The 20,376-nt window shown below is 39.9% G+C and overlaps 1 protein-coding gene across 1 annotated transcript in view; it reads right to left on the minus strand.

Moving 5' to 3' along the window:
* pappaa (pregnancy-associated plasma protein A, pappalysin 1a) overlaps positions 1 to 20,376 on the minus strand; it is a 79,611-nt gene that overhangs the window by 13,853 nt on the left and 45,382 nt on the right. The window contains exons 11-19 of the mRNA XM_054612929.1: positions 16,973 to 17,083; positions 16,517 to 16,652; positions 15,915 to 16,128; positions 12,519 to 12,693; positions 5,226 to 5,409; positions 4,655 to 4,856; positions 4,236 to 4,470; positions 3,391 to 3,538; positions 2,935 to 3,050 (exon numbers count right to left, since the gene is read on the minus strand). Of these exons, the coding sequence (XP_054468904.1) occupies positions 2,935 to 3,050; positions 3,391 to 3,538; positions 4,236 to 4,470; positions 4,655 to 4,856; positions 5,226 to 5,409; positions 12,519 to 12,693; positions 15,915 to 16,128; positions 16,517 to 16,652; positions 16,973 to 17,083 (1,521 nt within the window). The remainder of the gene's footprint in view (positions 1 to 2,934; positions 3,051 to 3,390; positions 3,539 to 4,235; positions 4,471 to 4,654; positions 4,857 to 5,225; positions 5,410 to 12,518; positions 12,694 to 15,914; positions 16,129 to 16,516; positions 16,653 to 16,972; positions 17,084 to 20,376) is intronic.

Below are 20,376 nucleotides of genomic sequence, written 5' to 3' on the forward strand. Positions count from 1 at the left end.
GAGAGAGGGAGCGAGAGAGAGAGAGAGAGAGAGAGAGAGAGAGAGAGAGAGGGGTAAAAAGCACCATGTTCTCAAATATCTTTGCAGAATGTGTGGAATTCCATCCTGTTCTCCCACTGTGCTCTTCATTGAAATGCAACAGAAAACATTTGTGTCCAGGCAGTATGAGCAGCTCTGTGCATAACATGTGAACCTGCATGTGCAAATGCATTCATGTAGGTCTTTACTGTAGGTAAATGAAAATGCATATACTATGCTATGTATTCATATAGTGTGTGTCTATCGTTGTCAGGCGTAGAGTATATGAGTCTACTTGAGCCAGCAGGTGGAAAGGGTTTTGTTTACAGCTCAAGTGTGACCCCAGACTTGGATAGTAGTTTGCATGATCAAAAGTATCATCCACAGCAAAGGACTGTCTGACCTTAGATGGTCCATTTCCCAGACCCCCTGCATCCTAATATCTCCAAAAGTTGAGGCGCTTCTCTTTTGTTGCTGCAAACTAAGGTATTTTTCATTTCAGTGCTGTCAGCAAATCAATGCAAAAAACAAAATGGGGGGGTTGAAGGTGAAAAGAAAGAACGACATAGCATCTGAGGAGTACTGGGCTTTAGTACTGCATAGCAGAATGCAGGAACGTCTGTGGTGTGTGTGAGCATGTGTGTTAAGCGATGAGGGCTATGAGGGTTAGTCCCTATATGGTGGAAGATTAAGCACATTACTTTGTCTTATAGCTGAAACTTTTTGCAACTACTGTACTTTTATTCTCCTTTTCCGTGCTCTGCTATGATGATGTCATCCAGAAACTCCTTCTCTTCCCCTCTCTCTCTTTTTCTCTCCTCACGTTTTTTTTTCCCTCTCTCAGCAAGGCCGTAAATCATGATAATCCATGATTGTGGCCTGGCCTCACCCCTCACTACGTGTAGGATCCTCACCCTCTGAAACCTCCCCGGGGCGCTGATACCACATAAAAATAGATCCCTATCTCAGCGCCACCACAGACGAGGTCATGTCATGTAGAAAATGACTAATTCCACAGCAAGCCCGACAGGGTAATTTTGCTGATAAAGGGGGAGGAGGGTGCTGGGGGGTGCAGAATTGTTAGAGATAGAGGGACAGGAAAAAAGAAGAGGTGGAGGTGGCGGTAGGGAATCAGGGGAGAATTCTAAGTGGGTCACACTAAGAACCAAAATACAACTAGTTTAAAGGCAATAAATCAACATCACTTATTAAGGTGGGCAACATTAACCTCCAACTCAGCAAAGTAAAACTAGAAAGGGCATTTGGGGACATGAATTCTCTTTTAGATACTGTATAAAGAATCCCAATCTGGAGGGGAGTTTGGAAGCATGTTATGATACCTCCAACTTACTACACTTCTTCTGTTACTACAACTGTACACCATTGTCATGAATGATGATGATTGCCTTGCAATTCCTGTTGCATCAATTCTTCTGCTTCTTGAATGAAACAGGGAGCTATCTAAGTGGACCATATAGGACCCTTATTCGTGCATGTGTGTGTGTGTGTGTGTGTGTGTGTGTGTGTGTGTGTGTGTGTGTGTGTGTGTGTGTGTGTGTGTGTGTGTGTGTGTGTGTGTGTGTGTGTGTGTGTGTGTGTTTTTGTATGTACTCTCAAATTAGTCTATTTGGAATCAATCAGTTAATAGGTAGTGGCACAGGACAAAACATGTGACATTGGCACATGCATAAGTACACACTACCAGCAAAAACACTACTCTTCCTCCTCCACTCTCCTAACACTGGAAACCATCACCCCACCACCCCACCACCCTCACTTCTCTGACTTCTCTTATGCTATCCTCTGCCCCCCAAACAGCAGAGCCTCAGGTCTCAAATTACCACTGAGCAAAAATCATATCAATTACACAAATCCATGAAAAACAGATCATTTCATGTCCATGTGGCCCAAGCCACTGCTCTCTCCTGACATCCACCACAAAAAAGCTGCTGACTCAGTGTGACTCTGAAACAAAAACAAAAGGAGTTGTAGGAAAAAAAAATACAGTGAAAAATACAAAGTGTTCCTTTACTCTGCCCTGGCTTCTCTTTTCTCCTTCTCTGGTATCAAAACATGATGCTATTTAGTCTCTGACTCCACGGCTAAAAGAACATTAAGCTTACAAAAGAGAGGGGGAGAGCAAAATAGGAACAGGTTATGTAGTCTAGTACTCTCCAGCTACACAGACACATGTTTATATTCACACCATAGCCCATCCCTGCCTCTTAACCCTAACCACAAGCTCCAATGACACCATGGGGGGTGGGGTGTCACTCAGTTGCACGCCCAATGGAACAAGGTGTACATTTCTGTTTTTAATGACTTTCCCTAAATTAACATCTTAGCCCTGTATTTTGCTACCTGCCAGTTTAAGCAAACAGTCCATATTCAGCAAAGTCAGTAGCTGTGCATTGTATCTTAAAGAAATGAGGTCATTAACCAGTGAGCAGCAGAGGTTAATTTCATAAAATTATACTAATGACTGATGACAATCCATTTGATAAGGTTTTACAACTTGTCCATAACTGTAGTGGTAGTCTACTTTGTTTAAGCTTTGTTTTGCTTTTTCACAACACGTTATTTCTGGATAGGACAAATATATGGGAAATTGAACGCTAAAAATGTCAATTAATTTCTAATGATTCTTTGCAGCTTTTTGTTTCTCAAAGAAGGTAGTTGAATATTATATTGAGGACGTGGACACAAAAGGGCAGCAGCATGTTTTCACACTTCCAGTTAAAAATAGAATAAAATTGTCTGAACGGTTGCAATGCTGGTGTTTTGCATTGTGGGTAGTAGACCCAGGATGTCGACACTATATGTTAAATTCCTTACAGGAGAGTTGTGGATCGCAGAACTTTGTGAAGTGCGTCTGTCAGAGTTGTGAGGTAGACACAAGCACACGTACAAACTTACTTTGACTTTGTGCGGGTTCCTCCAATGTTCTATAAGTACATTTTCTACTGTCATGTTGCTAGGGAGGATCACCACATCGTTGTTACCCTCTCTGCACGTCAGCTCACACTCCTCACCTGTGTGTGGGTGAACAAGAGAGAAACAGAGAAACAAAAAACAATAAAAGTATGCACAAACAACACCTAGATTGATGCATTTCAAACAACGTCTCCTTCCCCTCTTCAATTGTTTATGACACAGAGTGATATTTAAAATGCTCGGTTACTTTACAGTGCTTTAGACATTACATTGATTCTCATTAAAATGTTTACAAACAGTACAAAATGGAAAGGAATGAACAATGAAGGATAATAGTACACTTAACAAAAGCTGTGAGTAATATGAACAATGAAGGATGACATCGCAGTTAGAAAACATATTTTTTTGTTATAAAAGAGTAAATATGTGCATACAGACCTATGCCGTGTCCTCGTTTGCATGAGTACTGTAGGCTATAATGGAGGTTTTGAGGTAAAGAACACTGGCCTTTGCTGTGTGGGCATAGGCGGAACGACCCTGTCCAGTTTCCATCTTTCCTACAACGGATCACATTGGACCCTGCACCCTGAAAGTAACAAATACATTGACAAGAAAACAATTATACATACATATTGACAGGCAAACAGTACCAAGCCAAGAACATTGAGATGGCATACCGCTGCAAAGGGGGAAATACAATCCAAAATGTATCAGACATCTAACCCACAACGCCTTAGAGTCAGAATAGATTAAAAGGTGTATGCATTTCAAAAGTCTGTGGCAGCAGGACTATTCTGAAAATCAATAGCAATCTAATTAGCATGGCGTCAAATTGAGTAGGGCTAAGGGAGACAGGGAGGGAAAGAGGCAGAGAGAGACAAGTGTTCCGACAGTGAGAGCAGTTTAAAAAGCATTAGATAGAAAGAGGAAAGTGAGTGTATTGGGGAACATGCTTCATTTAATCATTCATTTTGCATCTTATCAGCTATCATGAGTTTATTATACCTATGCGGTATCTTTCTAAAAATGTGCTTTAAACAAACACTATTTTAACAAACATGACAAATACTGCATTCTAAAGGGCCTTGGTGCTAAACAGTCAACAAATACAAATGCTTCCTGTGAATCATAAAGCATTCGTTTTGAGCCCTAAAAGTAATCAACAGAGGGGACGCAAAGACGGGAGAAAAAGATAGAATATCTGACTTTTTATATACATGACAAAAAGAAGACATACATATAGATAAAGCAAGAATAGAAAGAGAGGAAAGAGATGGACAGACCTGCTTGCATGGAGCGTGCAGCAGCCTCACCGTATGGGCAGAGCCTCCTGTGGCGGCAATAGCAGTATTACCGGCAGGATCAGAGCAGTTGAGTCTGCAGACGCTGTCAAAGCGGAAGCCATCAGTACAGTGATAGGATCCGTGGAAGATGGGAGGTGGGGGATCACAAGTCACTGGCTCACATGCTCCCTCTAGCCAGCTGCCATCCTCTGTGCACTGGCGCTTAAATGCACGCCTAAAAGGAGAGAAGACGATTGACAATTAGACTTTGTGTAACTTTAGTTTAGTTTATATAGAGGTTAATATAAATAGAAAGTCTTTAAATTGAATTGGTTCCAAGACTTACATTCAATTGGAAAAAAATGTTTTGATGAAGAACCAAATTAATAACCAACAGCCATTTCTATGTCTCTCTTTACCTCTTAGGTTTGTTGCTGACATGGTAGCCTGGCTTGCACTTGTACTTGCAGAGCGTTCCCACTTTGAGGCCGGTTTCGTTGCAGCGCTTGGTCTGCAGCACAGCATTGGGTACAGGAGGAGGGGCTGGGCAGCGAAGTTCACAAAGAGCCTCCGGGAAGGACCAGAGACCATCTTCTAGACAGGTAAGAGTGTTGTTTGTACCTGGGGAGAAAAAGAAGACAAGGGTAGATGAATATTCTGTGTTGTCATTAAATGAAATGTGTTTATTGAGAAACAGAATAAGGACAATTAAATGACTAAAATGAATATGTATAAACTAATTTTAAATTTCAGTGATTTAAATTTATGTGTATATATATTTAATATATACACAAGACCAATCCAAGACCAATAATTAATCAGGATCCTAATGTGTATTTAATGTGTACGATTGAAGGCAAAATCATTCAATTCATTTGTTAACCTTTAAGAATAAAATTGACTTCCATCTAATATCAGGCATCCTAAGGATAACAGCCTGAAAATATGTATCTCTGTATACATGTGTGCAAGCTCTTCTATGTATCTCACCTACGAGCTGGGCAGGTTCTCGGCACTGAAAGGTGCTTTTCCTGCCGTAGGTGGTGCCCTCAGGGAAGTCGAAATGGGCCGGATGGACATGGTATTTGTCTGGTAGACCACAGTCCACAGGCTCACATGACACCTGTTTGTTCCACTTCCCATTTGCACAGGTCATAGTCACTGCAGTGTCCGACTAGCAGTAAAACAAGACATCAAATCAGAATGTTAGATAGTGACAGATAGTGACAGCTACAGCATATGGATTACATCCGTATGTATTCACTTTTGCATTGATATGACAGATTGATGTCCCACACACACACACCCTGTAAATGTTTACCTCACAAAATATGACTACAGCAATTCAGCACTCACTCCAACAAGTCTCCAATCAGTGTGTAACCCAACAAAGCTTGATCCGGCTTAGTTTGCTGTACATCAGTAAGTCTCACAGGCTACCCAGCAGCTCAGGTAACTGCTGATAGCATTTGTAAGGTCAAGTCATGCCACTCAGACAACTGATATCCAACAACTGCACAATCAGCCCTAACACAACACAGATTGACTTTGGTGGAAGTGTGACAACAAAGAGGGAATCTTTCCCAACTGGAATACAAGCCTCTAAGGATTTATCCTCTTTCTGAGTTTCTGCGTAATAATGATACAAAAAAAAGTGGTCATGTTTACTGATATGTTTTTTTACTTTTACATCAAAAACAATCAAAAATTATTTTCAGGTATCGCGTGTAATCAATCTTTGTTTTCAGTTAGGTGGGAAAAAAAGATAAAGAGCACTACAGCTCATCAGTTTCTTCTTAAATTAGCTAATGTCACAAATGTTGCCGCATGGCCTAGTGATCAGTAGTCAACTATGGAGTTGCCTGTCAACAGAAAAAAAGTATATATTCAGAAGAAAAAATATATTTCCAGTGATTCTTCCTGTGCAAACTTCTGAAATTGAAAAAGACTGTGTCACCTTTTCAAACGTACAAAGTGCATCCTGTGTGACTGGGTCCTTGAATGTTGTTGGAATGTGGTAGGAAACTGGAGAACCCAGAGGAAATCCACACATGCGGAGAACATGAAAAATCTGAAAGGAACTGAGGCCAGGAGTCGAACCTAACAGTGGGAACACTACTCTACTATGACAAACATAGACCAACTCAAGTCTACAGCACGGTATAGAACCTAGTATAGTAAATTAACGTCCCTCTCATTCCTGTTATGGACCTATCATTGAGAACAGCCCCTGATTGGAATAACAGCCATTAAGGGTACTGCTGAAGGAGCTATGACCTAGCAGGGTCTGACTGATGCTTGCAAAAGCCACATGTCTTGCATTAATTGTGTGCGTGTGTTTGTGTGTGTGTGTGTGAACTCAATGTTTATACGCCCTGTACACATATGAGTGGGTAACCATTCCAGATCTAGAGTTATGAGAACATTGTGAATAGCATACAGCATTAAAGCTAGGATTGGTAATCTTAAAAAACTAGCAAGAGCTTGATTTTGAAAATTAAAAAACAATAAATTAAACAAAAAAAAAAAAGCCCAGTGTTGCCATCTCTTTTCCAATTAAAGTAGCTAGCAGCACTGGCTCAAAACTTGGCACCATTCGGGCCGAATGTAATGATTGGACGGGTTTATTATAGTCCTCCAATAACCCCAGATAACAGATCTTTTTATTTTTTTTGGCAGAGCATTTTACATGTAGATTGCTGTAGGGAGGTAATGACAATTTAAAAGACAATGATGAAAAAATATTTTTGAAGTAGATATCCAACCTGAGATTACTAGTTAGCACCTGGAAATGTAAATGGCAACTATGTTTCCAAAACATCACATTTCAAAATGACTTTTCTGACCACAAACATGCCAAAAATGTGGTTTATTTCCGAAAGAAATAGCTGATTCCTGTAAATTATATGGCTTGTGGCATGATTTGTGTAGAGATGAGACCAAAATAGGAAGCCACTGCATAATCCAAATCTCATCTGTTTTCATCCACTTCCATAAAAAATGACCATGTAACGCAACAGGAATGCTTAAATTGATTGCAGTGCCAAGAAATCTCACAACAAAGCTGTAAGAGCTCAATCATTTTGACTTTTCCCTCTCAGAACAAAACCTGTGTTTTTACCATGAATTACACTCTACTCTTGTTTTGGTTGACCTTAATTACCCACATCCTTTTAAAGAGTGTCCAAACATTAAGGCCACACAAGCTGGACTCAGTTAGCATTACATATCTATTACTTTATAACCTCTCTCTTCCCATGTATTTCTATATTTCATCTTGATCCCATTATATGATACTGCATAACAGTATCAAGTTCCTTCAAAATAAATAAGCTCCTTTCATATTTGGATATCCAGCACAGTAACATATGCATCGCATGTGAGTGCCTGCTGGAAAATAACTGGGTGTAGAGTTGAAAGAGTCAATCATGATGGGAGAAATGTGGAAGGACCTATTTAGTGTTAATGTGTTGACTGTAAATTTGTGTGCAAATGGAAGGGTAAGTAAGTTTGTGAAAATGAGAGTGTAAATCTACAAGTTTTGTCCATCTTAAAACACCTGTGTAAAACTGTGTGTATGCTCTCACAAACACACATAAATGCACACACAGAAAAACATTTACATTTACATACATCTGCCATGAGTTGTTTTTGCATTTAATCATTTAATGTATCCCTGAGTGTCTAAGTGTATAAAGGGTTGTATGCCTTTGTATGTGTACTGCGTGTGTAAATGTGTGGGAATTTATCTTCCTGTAAAAAATTTACAGCCGACTATTTTTCTTCCAGAAGCGATTTTAACAACCTTTGGCTACTCTGGCTAATTCATGCCAGACAGACTAACAGACAAATGAACCGACATACAGACAGCCTCTTCCTTAGTCTTAGGGGTTTGCCTGAGCTTGGATGGCACACAAACACTTTAGTACATAGAAAAAGTATAGTTGCCACATACACTTGCACTTTGCTAGGTAGAGTTATAACAGTATGGCTTAGTAGTGGAATTATCTATAATATATTATGGTCTGGTTTTCATGGAAAACCCTTTAAGAAATCATTTTGGAGTAACAGAAAGAAATTAGCTTTACTTGCAAGCAGAGAGGTTTTATTTGCCTGGAATATACACACTTTCTGGTAGAAAACTCAACAGTTGCACAAATGACGTGGACAAGAATGTGTTCCGAACAGTAAAATGTGCTGAGAGTGTTACTGAGAATCCAACAGTACTCAGAAGCGGTACATTCATACAGTACATACAATTCTGGAAGGGTTCTTTTTTAAATTTTGTTGTTTTTAAATGATAACCAGGTCAAAACAGTTGATTCTGTAACAAACCAACATGTGCAAGCTTTTGTTTTGAGTGTAAAAATGAATGAAAAAAAATAGCCTGATTGACTTTACAGTCACAGTCTAACAGAATTTAGGGCCTCCTTAGCTTTTGTAATGAAACGTATTTTCTCGTCATGCAGAATATATTGGTGGCGGTTATGAGTGATTTTAAAGAATTAAGATTTTGACATATATTTAGTATATAACAAGATATAAATGAACAATTGACGTAGTACAGAACTTGGAAAAATGTATTCTTCATTTCACTGTCTTTAAAGCCCCTGAAAACTTGTAGAAAGTATTTTTGCTTGAACATTAAATAATAACTTTTATAATAACTTTATTATAGTTCATCCAAATAAGCAACAATCGCATTTAAAGTTAGTCCAAAACATATTATTTACAGTGTGTGTTAACTGTTCTACTCCATGGCTGGGAGGCAAGGGATATAGACCACAATAAGATGTAAAATTTGAGATAGGTTATAGTTTATTAATTCCCATGGTGATATTTGTTCTCTGCATTCGACACATCCTTACTAACGCAGCACATCTGGATCAACTCCAGCTCTCAGGCCAGTTCCTTGATAAAGGTCAAAGGCAAGAGGATTTATAATACAGTACCTTATATGCATAGCCTATAGAGTAGGAGAAAACTGGAGCACCCACAGAAAAGCCATGCATGAGAACATCATGATCGGCTTTTCTGCATTTGGGCGCCCATAAAACATGTACATAAAAGTATTTCCTTAGCTGAGCTGGCTGACTTCCCACTCAAATGGATATGGCCGAAATAATATGTTGATGTGGCTCTTAATAGCCCTTAAATTTATATTGGATAAAATCGTTCAAATTATACTAAGAGTTATTTCTAAATGTGTGTAACATTTTTGCCATTTCTTTGATAAGATCTAAAGAAGGTGTTTTGGTCATTAAAAGAAAATGGAAGGGCAATCATATAGCAGGTAATTGTGTTTTAATGGGATTGTTCAATGGTGGACAGCTGTGAAGCCTATATTCTGTTAAAGGAAAAGCCCTAACCATTTCAAACATAGGGAAAGAAAGGAAAAAGAGACAGAGGGAAATTTGTTCTGAAGATAACACTATCTGAGAAGGTGGTGTTCCCAGAACAACTTTGACATCACTGAAACAAGAATGCAATTGGCTAATGAAGGGATTGTGCTTCATGCTGCACTTTTAAACCTTGTCTATGTGTCTTTTTAAGCACTTGTGTGGCTGAAAAAAGAAGGGGAGATGCAAAATAAGACATATACACTGAGGGGATAGAGACAATCTGAGATAAAGTTGTTTTTGTATTTAATTTTGTTACATTTCCATCTTTTTTACATGCGATTTTCAACTATCTCATGGGATTGGGAGATGAGAGCAGATGTACCCTGAGATTCTGTGAGTCTTAGAAGGCTCTCGGAGACAGACTTCTACTGCCCCTGTAGGGTCGCACAACTGGTTAAATAATTTTCCAGAGAATTGTTTCACTCTTTTAGGAAAAAGAAAAGAGTGATGGGTAAAAGGCTGGACTTGAAATGTATCAACAAACTAGTAATAGAATAAACTGTTACTATGGCAGACAGGGTGAGTTAAAAAGGATTAGATTATGGTCATTCTAAACATCATTCAGTCTGAACATCTACTCTTTTTTTTTTCTATTGGCATGTCAACTGAACGCAATGATTTACTTGTCCTTGCTGAGCTCAAAATGATTTTGGAGCTTAGGGAGACGACTTTAGCATAGCATCATTTATAAAAAATCAAACCCAAAATGCTCATTTGAAAATGAAATTGTATATAACAACCTCTTAATACCTTTGAACTATCAGATATCATTTTGGGCAAACCATGAGTCGAAAGACTGATATTGGGCATAGTCCTACTTGGTTTGCTATTCTCCTCTTTCTCCCCTTCATCAAGCCTTCTCTGTACTGTCCTGCCTCTCTCTCTCTGAAAAGCCTAATTTATAACTAAATCAACTGGTATTGATGAATAGCAACAATTGCTCACTGTCAATCAAAATCTGGTGCAATTAGAAGTTTATGCAGACTCAATGGAGAACTTCTCTCATAGTGTTTGTACATACAGCATGGATATGCTTCATGCATGCATACAAACTTGTTCTAAATTCTATATGCAGATACAGTATACATTATTTTTGAGTAAGTCCATTTAGTGGAAGATAGAGGGACACCTGAAGGGCTTTGTGGTTCTAGAAACTCTCCAATTATGATGAGTTACAGATCATTGCCACAGCCATGTGAAAGATGGGAGAACGAACACATCGTTCATGTCAGAATACCAAATACCAAAGAAAAAATCACACTTTTACACATAGATCCCGGTAAATAACTGGGATAACCTTTCAGGCACTGCTAGTGATTAGTAATATTTCCGTTTTGCGACTTTCCAAACATGCCATAACAATGTCAGAAGAGATGGGGCAAGGGAAACAGCCAGCAGATGGCAGTAATGTTTGCCAACCGCCATAAAACTCTACAGAAGAAGAAGATTGGGAGTGGCTATATTCACATGTAGGCAGCAGAAGGCGGAACATGGCGTACAAGGAGCTGTATCTGTACAATGCCAATGTTCTTGTAATGTATTTGATATTCATCAATTTTGCGAGACAAGTAATGTTTTTTCGTGATCTCCTTGAACCAGAAACAGTCGTATTAAATTACCGTAGTCTTGTAATGGTTCGCTTGCTCCATGTGAAAATGCCTTTTTTTCAGATGTCCATAACCCATTACGTTCTTGACCCTGTATTGTTCCTACTTTCATTTAACAGTTGTACCGGCATATTAGCTGCATATTTCCTGCAATGCAGGTAGAGACTTCATGTGTGACTTATGGACTTATGCTTTACAAACACCCACACATACAGTTTTATACAGAAATATATAAAAACTAAATTATTTTGTTCTCTGAAACTCCCATCTCTCTAAGGGAGCATTAAAGTCTTGCAGACTTCTTTACAGAGCCGTAGAGATAGATAAAGCATTTATATGGCCTTTACAGCAGCTTGGCCCTAAACCAAAAGGTTTACGATGTGGTGTCAACTACCCTGTTTGTTTGTTTATTTGTGGTGTGCACGCATCTGTGTGTATACTGTATCTATCCGCATCTGTGACCTGTTCATGCAGAAGCTTGTCTGTACTTACTGTATGTGTCTTGGTATCGACATGGAAGCATTAAATGTGTGCTGCTGGGAGAGTGCGGTAGCAATTTCTCTGCCCTTTAACAGAGACTTCAATGTGTGCAAAATGAGCAGGGATGGAGCGAGGGAGGGAGAGGGAGCAGACACTATGCAATGATGTCATCGTCCCGGTGGAGTAGCGATACAAAGTGACTGTTTGAGGTGATGGTGCAGCATGCTCAGCAAGAGACTAAACACTATTATGCTTGTGCTTGTAAGGAATATGCTTTGTGTGTGTGTGTGTGTTTGTGTGTTTGTGTGTGTGTGTGTGTGTGTGTGTGTGTGTGTGTGTGTGTGTGTGTGTGTGTGTGTGTGTGTGTGTGTGTGTGTGTGTGTGTGTGTGTCTGTGTTTAGCAAGCCAACAAGAGGAAAAGACAGTGGCGTCTCCACTCCTCGGTGCGGCACTCATCTACCTGGATTGTCATGATGTCATCCTCCCTAGAGGCTTGCCGTCCCAAGCCTAGTTTTTTTGCAGGTGACAAAATCAATGCAGATAGAGAGCTGAGCAGAAAGAAAGCGTGTTTGCACTCCTTTTATATGCCCATTTGTGTACTTGAGTTTGCTTCAATGCATGTTCATGTGTGCATTCACAAATGCATGTTTGCACGCATGTTCCCATATGCTGTAGATATGCTTTTGCACTTAAGCGTTTGCATGTGTACGTTTATGCATTTAATGTGCCTCTTTGTGCACTGAGCTCTCTGATGGCCTGTGTGTGTTTAAACACATGTGTAGCAGTGTGTTTACCTGACTCTTGATGATGTCATCATCCTGGTGGATTTGCAGGACATATCCAGAGTTGCAGTAGATGGTGCAGCGGTCTCCATTGTAGAAGTGGCGGCCAGGGCTACTGCACTTTAGCTCTGCATTGCGGATTAATGGTTCCTGGCAGTCAATGGCTTCACACGAATAATGTACACAACTACAAGTGAGCGTGTGTGTGTGTGTGTGTGTGTGTGTGTGTGTGTGTGTGTGTGTGTGTGTGTGTGTGTGTGTGTGTGTGTGTGTGTGTGCGTGTGCGTGTAGGTGGGAGGGAAGGTTGGGGAATAAGAAAGGGAGAGAAAGAGAGAGAGAGAGAAATAAACTAAAAACCACATTTAAAGTAACAACCAACTTGGAATTTTGTATATAATATAACACTGCAGACACGCAAACATGGAAGCAGTCACACATTTGCTAACAAACACAAAAGCCATGCTTTGAGTCAACCACATCCATCCATCAATGACTGCTTAACATATCAAATCAATAAACCACATGAAGAAGAGATCGCCATATTTGCTATGTGCCTGAAAAGGGTGTCTGTATGCACACACACATGGCAGAGTGTAATTTGTGAATTAAGAGCGACAGGATAATATTATGGCGGGCTACAATGGCAGAGTTTGGCCACAGATTTATGTTGGTAGCCTGATGGAGAAGGCATTTAATGCTCTTGGAAGGCTTGGATGCCCAAGGCACCTTTTTACAACAGTCCGCATTCTACAGTATAGAGTTCCCTTATGAAGCGAAAGAGGGAGAGAGAGAAAGAGGGGAAGGTATGGGGGCACAGAGAGAGGATGAAAGAAACATTGTTAAACTCTGTCCTGCAAGAATTGAATCTCTTGCTCCTTTCATCCATTTGTTTTCCTTACCGTCTATCAAGCAGCAGTCCCTCAAGTCTGGGCTTTTTGAGGACAAACTAGGGAAGCCTAGAAGCCTCCTCTGTGGCCACTTTGGCTTGGAACAAAATCACTTTGTGGTTTTCTGCTAGTCACTATGGAATTTCTGACATAAATTACAATTAACTACCTGTAAAACTATCCTCCTCCCTTGCGAATTAGAAGTAGAGTATGCAGAACAATGGAAATGTATGAAAAGAATTGTGCAAAAAAACTGAGAGAAAAGGAAAAACATACATGTGCATGCGTTTGCAGACGAGCATGGAACATAAAACTGAGTCATCTTAATAGCTCCTGTTGTTAACAACTCAGGGAAAAGGGGATGTGGTGTTTTGTGGAGGCATAAGTATTACGGGAAATGTGCTGCTCAGCCCAGGAGAATGAGAGAGTGAAAGCGGTAGCAGGAGGCACAGAAAGGGGAGAATTCAGGAGAAGGAGATGGCAAACAGTTAGAGGGAAAGGAACACGATGCGAAAGTAAAGGATGAGAAGACAGCATGGGATAACATATGATGAAGGGGAGAAGGAAGGGCGATGTGGAAAAGGGAGAGAGACAAGGAACAAGGAGGAAGTCAGGACGGAATGAAGTAAAAAAAATTGGGAATAAATATGGAAAGTTGGTGTAGACAACATAATGCTGATGATTAATTGTAGCCGATTGAAGAGAAGAAACAGATCAATGACATAAAAAGACAAAGAAACTGAGCCAGCATTCTTTACGGATGTTGTAAGGACGGACCGGTAAATAATAGCTGATCATAACACTCTATCATAATATTCAGCTTGTAGCATGTTGAAGTTAACATTCTGAAGATAAGTGTCTATGCCTGGTTGACTTGCCATCATAGAAAAAAAATATTTTTCAAGAGCCTCTGCATTAGATGGAGAGGGGAGAATATGAAAGAAAAGAGATAACTCCGGGAGAAATAAACTAGTTTGTGTGTGTGTGTGTGTGTGTGTGTGTGTGTGTGTGTGTGTGTGTGTGTGTGTGTGTGTGTGTGTGTGTGTGTGTGTGTGCGTGTGTGTGCGTGTGTGTGTCTGTGTGTGGTAACAAACAATTTCCTGGCTGGTGCAGATACACAGCAGTTTTAATCTATTTAGGTGCTGGATGTCTCACTGGCACACAACAAAAGCCACAAACAGCTCTATCTCTCTGCACAGACCCCCGACCATCCATACTTTGTGTATTGTGGTGTTTATTGGTGCATTTCTTGTTGAAAGGGTTGTTGGAGCATCATAAGTATGAATTGTCTCATGCATGACAGTGGTGTGGAAATTGGCAAATTGTGTCTCCTTGTGCTTGTGTGGTCTGGTTTAACTAAGTTTGTGAGGCGTGACTAGACGGCATATGGTTAATAGTTAAAATTATAATGTATATTTATTTTAGTAGTTGTTCAAATTAAAGGTACTGGAGTCTCGAAAAATTTAGATTTTGTATTTAAATAGGTGTTAATTGTTATCTCCTGGTTTTTTGCCAGGTCTAGAAATGTCTTCTCCTGGTTCAGATGCTCAGTTGTCAGCTGTCACAAATTGTTTCGTCACACACAGAAATATGTTGAAATGTCCAAATATGGAAAACTGATCCACCCTGGGCAGCACTTTTGATGCCTGATTGACAGGTCATTTGTTTAAATAACTAGTAATAGTTGTGAAAACGGTGACTGCATACTTCAATGTCGTGCTGAACAATCCAAACATTATTACAGGAAAAATATTATTACATTATTACAGGAGAAATATGTTTTGGCAGGACTATTTTGTATGCAGTGCGCATACAAATAGTTTGTATTGAGCCAATCTCAATACAGACTCTATTGTCGGAAATTTGCAGAGCTTAGCCACAGGTAAAAATGATTTACTAATTTCCGGTGATATAATATATGTTACCGAGAACATTTTACTTTAATAGCTGTAGCTTTGTTATCATTAATTAAAATATGTCTCCCCTATCTCTGGCTTAAAAACCCACACACAAACACAGCTCTTTGCATCTCTTGTCTCTGTGTGTGATTGGTATCCATTCACTTGCACTTTGTGTGTATGTAAAGTCTGTATCTTGTCCAGGCAGTTAAGAAGATTTTTTATTTTTGAGGTCTTTCACAAATTTGTGATTTAGCGCTGTAAAAATAAACAGCTTTGACAGTGAAATACAGACCTTATTTGGTTGTAATGTTCAATATATTTGGTTGCTTCAATGCATCCCATAAGCAGAGTCACAATAAATTATTATTAACTACGTCACATGTATACCTATATTGAGATTCATGAAAGCCTTCTTTTTTCCTTATTATTCTAAATCAAGGCTCCTGTACCTTTTAAGGGCGAAAGATTGTGCAAGTTGTGCTTATGTGTGGCCGCATGTTCGTGTAGACATGTGCACATCATTTTATGATATCATATGCATGTCTCCAGTTGTGAAATGTGTGTAACATATGTAGGCCTCATGTCCACCGGTGTTCCATTTCCCTTTTTCTCGGCCTCACCTCTGGCCTGTGGGGTTGTAGATCTCATTGCTCTGGCAACCACTTATCGTGATGGGGTCGAAGGACTGGAAGGAGCGCAGGCCTACTCCGGAGATGGCCACCAGGCGAGAGGCGAACATGACCAGGATAGCCTTGGTGTGGTAGAAGGCCACTGACAGGTCATGGCTCACTGGGATCACCAAAGGGTTGGTGCGGCAGCTGAGACGCCACTCACCTGTGGAGAGGAGACAAAGAGAAAAGACAAAAGTGTATTTAAATTGAGGCGTCGGAAGTAGGGGACAGAAGCAGAGAATCAGGGATAGGTGGTCGATGTTAACCAAACCCCAAAAGTAAATTAGCCGAGAAGAAAAGGCTTTAAGAAAAATCTAAAATGCTGGTGTTGAAAGAGTGATATAGTGTTCTAATGAGTACATTTGCATAAGCTGAAAAGATGGACGAGAGTGACATGCGCTTAAGGGAGCTTCGCTCTATATGATATATGCTCAACTATTACAAGCTCTAGTTAGTTACAGTATGTAAAACTCCTTTGAGATCAGCAGTCATATTTAGCTTAAGACACCAGACGTGAATTGCAATTTAAAAGTACAGAAGACTGTTCTTACCTAAGCTATGGATGCCCTCCTTGGTGTCCACCAGCTGAACAGTGATGTTACACTGTGTCTGGTCAAGGTAACCAGTCCCATCAGCAGCCAGATGTATAATCACTGCTGCTGCCACCATGGGATGAGAAAAGTGGGCCTGAATGTAGGAAAAAATATGTATCATTTTAGGTATACATTTTCGATAAATACACTTTATCCTCTCTCTTAGTACCATATGTACTTGAATGTTTTCTTCTTTGTCTATTTCTGATTTGAATCATGTTTCATGCATCTCATGTGCTGTCAAGTTGGTGCATGATTCTTCAGCATTTGCTTTTGTTTTTCAAGTTGCCACCATATTGATGCCATGGTGTTATAAAGCACCTTGTACCTTGACAGAATGTACAAGAAACAGAACCTCTGTGCAATGACAGAACATTGCACCAAAACGCATCATCCTTTTCAGATAGGTCTTACCTTGAGCCAATAGTTAGGATATCCCCAGGTTGACTTATGAGCCTCACGACAGGGGAACCATGCATACTGGGACACTCCATCTGATAGATCAAACACCTTGGACTGACATGTCTAGGGAAACATAAGAGGAAAACGAAGGACATTGGGTCATTTTCTATGCATCATTCTAACTTTTTTTCACTTTGTAGGTTCAAAGATTTAGTTTCATAAGAAATAAATGTAAGATAAAATTTGAGGAACAGATTTTTTTTCAACTAGAAACATAATTTTCCCCCCAAAAAAGTGATTACACTGGTCGCTGTTGTTAGATAACGTCTTTGAGAGCTCCCTCTCTCAACTCGTATCTCATCACAATAAGCCACAACTCAAAGATAAAGACAATGTAAAGAGTAGTAGGTTTTAGCGATAAACTGCTTAAACTAAATAAAAATAGGCTAATTGGCCAAGTAGCTAACTAACTTAACTAACAGATACTTTAAAAAAAAAACGTAAATTTGGTTACTTTCTGGCCTTAAATGCTATGACCCATGTTTTCCACCGCTGTCAGCTGTTTTTCAGCTGGTTGGGCCGACCTAGAACTGACGTGCATCCTGTGAAGAACTGTTTGTGTCAACAAACCGGGCAACCTGTCATGTGCCACAAGCCCCATATCCCTCACTTCTTCTCGTCTTTCCTCCCTTGTACTAGTCTCTGTGTGTTTTTGTCTACTTACCTTATGCTGGCTTTTTAAACCCTGTCATGCTACACCTGCCCACTAGAAGCCCTCAAAGAGTTATGTCATGTTTCATGCCATACCCGAATACGTGTGTTGTGCATTTACTCAGCAACCAATCCCTTTAGATTAATATTTTAATTTAATCATTTTGATAAAAGAAAAAATATATATATATTTTAAAACCCTTTACATTGTGAATATAAGGATCAGCAGCTATAATTAAATAGTGTACCTTGAAAGCAGCTTGTATGATGGTAAAAAAACAAACAGTAAGATGTAATGACGGTTATGTTAGAAGTAACAGAGTGAACAATCTGACATTTTATTCTGACAAAATGGTGATATTGAATAATATTGCTTAAATATGCTGTATTCAATTCAATTTAATTCAGTTTATTTTGTATAGCCCAGAATCACAAATTTGCCTCAGATGGCTTTACAATCTGTACACATCCTCATCCTCTGTCCTCTGAGAAACCTTTTCTCAGGAAAAACTCCCCTAAAAAGAACCTTTTCTGTCTTGATAAATTACAATCAAACTGCCAAGATTGCAATTTAAGTCAACTCTAGTGGGCATAATGAAGAACCTTGGTGTATTCCCAGAGGCTGTTTAATATAGCAATGAGTGTCAGTTGCTCAATGCGACTAGAGATTTGTCTTTAAAAGGAAAAAAGTTGAGGTTTGTGAGTTATGATGATGACACTGAAAAGTCAAGTCAAAACAGCTCAGGTGTAACCTGACCCACCAGATGTTTTTTTACACAGAATCATCTGAGAAGCCATCAATGGAAACTGTTTGGAAAAACTATGTAGCAGGTGATTGGATGAACCATCTGTCAATCAAACTATTCTAGAAGCAGGTCTAGGGGAAAACAAAAATATATTTTTTATATAACATATTTTTTCCATTCTATTCTCTTTTCTTCTTTCAACGAAGAAATACTCTTCACTTTTGATATAACTGATGCATCTACGCTTGCCTCTTTGGGAACCGCCATTGTTGTTCTGAACAAACAGTCGCCTCTTTGTGTCATCTCACCTAAGCCACGCCAACGGCTACCAGTAGCTCCTCACAGGATGCTCTGGCTTACCGGACACAAACACATTTCTTTAAGCCTGAAAAGATGGATCTATGAGATTCTCATGTGATCTGGCGATATCGCGAGAACCCAGCTAGCCTGCAAGGTAGCTTGGCTATGGCGATGGCTGCTCAACCTCTCACTTTACCACTCTGTCATCCTATCAGAAGCAGCAATAATGGTAGGGCAGAGCTCTAAAAAGGACAGGGAATGCAATTAAATTCAAAGCTATGCTAGCAGTCATCGTAAATTCTATGATAACAAAGTCCCCTTGTTACTGTGGCTTTGTTGACATAAAGAAGAAAACAGAATTCCCTCTGATTTGTGTCCCATACATTGTCAACTCATTGGCTCCGTTTTGATGAGGTTCGGGTGAGAAACATGTGGCATGTGGGGAAGACAGGGTGATATGGTTCATCATTATGATTAAAAGGAAGGAAAAGCGTCAGAAAGACAGCAAAAGGTAGATAGACACATCGGTAAAAGACTATTGAGCAATAGATAACACAGGCAGAGGGGAGAGAGGGCACATACCCAAGGACGGTGAGTTTCCCCCGCTGCCCTGAGCTGGTGAAATCAGACACCAGTAACATGAGAGTTTTGCTAGATAGGCTAGATCCTGTCACCATGGAAAACTGGCCAGACCAGCTATCTGTCTATATATCTGTCCCCTGGATCTGTTGATGTGACCTTTCTGCTCAGAGCTGAAGTGGCAGAAATTAGAAATGCAGGTGACAAACACCTGAGATCAGTTGTTATGAGACTTTGACCCAACTCGAGAGCAGCTGCGTTGATCTCCGTTTTACATTCATTAGAAAAAAATAAGTATTTTGGTTAAGGTCAATTAAATGTATACAGTAGCTGAATTGAAGGTCATTTTACTTTGGCAAGTGCAGGACTTCCCAGAGTCCAACATTGTTTCACAGGCCATCTCTGACTTTGGTCTGAGCTTGATTTAACTAACCAATATGATTGGTTGCAAGTCATGGCGTTGACTGTAGGCTGCTAATGACTTGAATTCAGGAGGAGCTGGTTTCCATTGCAACCAATTTTGGGACAGGGAAGGTGACAAAACCCTTTCCACGTGCATATTGATGTCTTTTTTATGTAAACACAGGTGGCACTAGCTACACCTTCCTACTAACCCCTCCTCCCCTCATCCTTTCTCCCTCATCTCCTGGTGTGTTTTCCTACAACCAACTGACAGACAAACACTGCTTGGCTTGCCAAAGCCCCTGTACTCAAACAAACACCTCCGTAAAGTATCGCACCAGTAGGAGGCAATTCACAAGTCTCCCATGACTCATTACACTTCCTCCAACACCCTCCCCAGCAATGGCAAGAGTCAAAGCACTCTAAATAGAATTGTCATTGATTTTAATAAGTCACTAAAAGAGAGGGTATCTGTAGTGATGGTAAAAATGTTTTGCACCCATCCAACGGTCAGACAATTTCCACTATCTCACTCACTTTTACACCTACAGGGAAATTAGAGTCTCCAATTAACCTAAACCTTGGACTGGAGCACTCGGTGGAAGCCCACTCTAGCACGGGAAGAACATTCAAATTCCAGAGGCAGAAGTCATTCAGCTCTGGAGTACAGCTCTCAAA

Source organism: Anoplopoma fimbria, chromosome 14 (genome assembly GCF_027596085.1).
Source record: "Anoplopoma fimbria isolate UVic2021 breed Golden Eagle Sablefish chromosome 14, Afim_UVic_2022, whole genome shotgun sequence".
In the NCBI taxonomy this organism is placed as follows: domain Eukaryota; kingdom Metazoa; phylum Chordata; class Actinopteri; order Perciformes; family Anoplopomatidae; genus Anoplopoma; species Anoplopoma fimbria.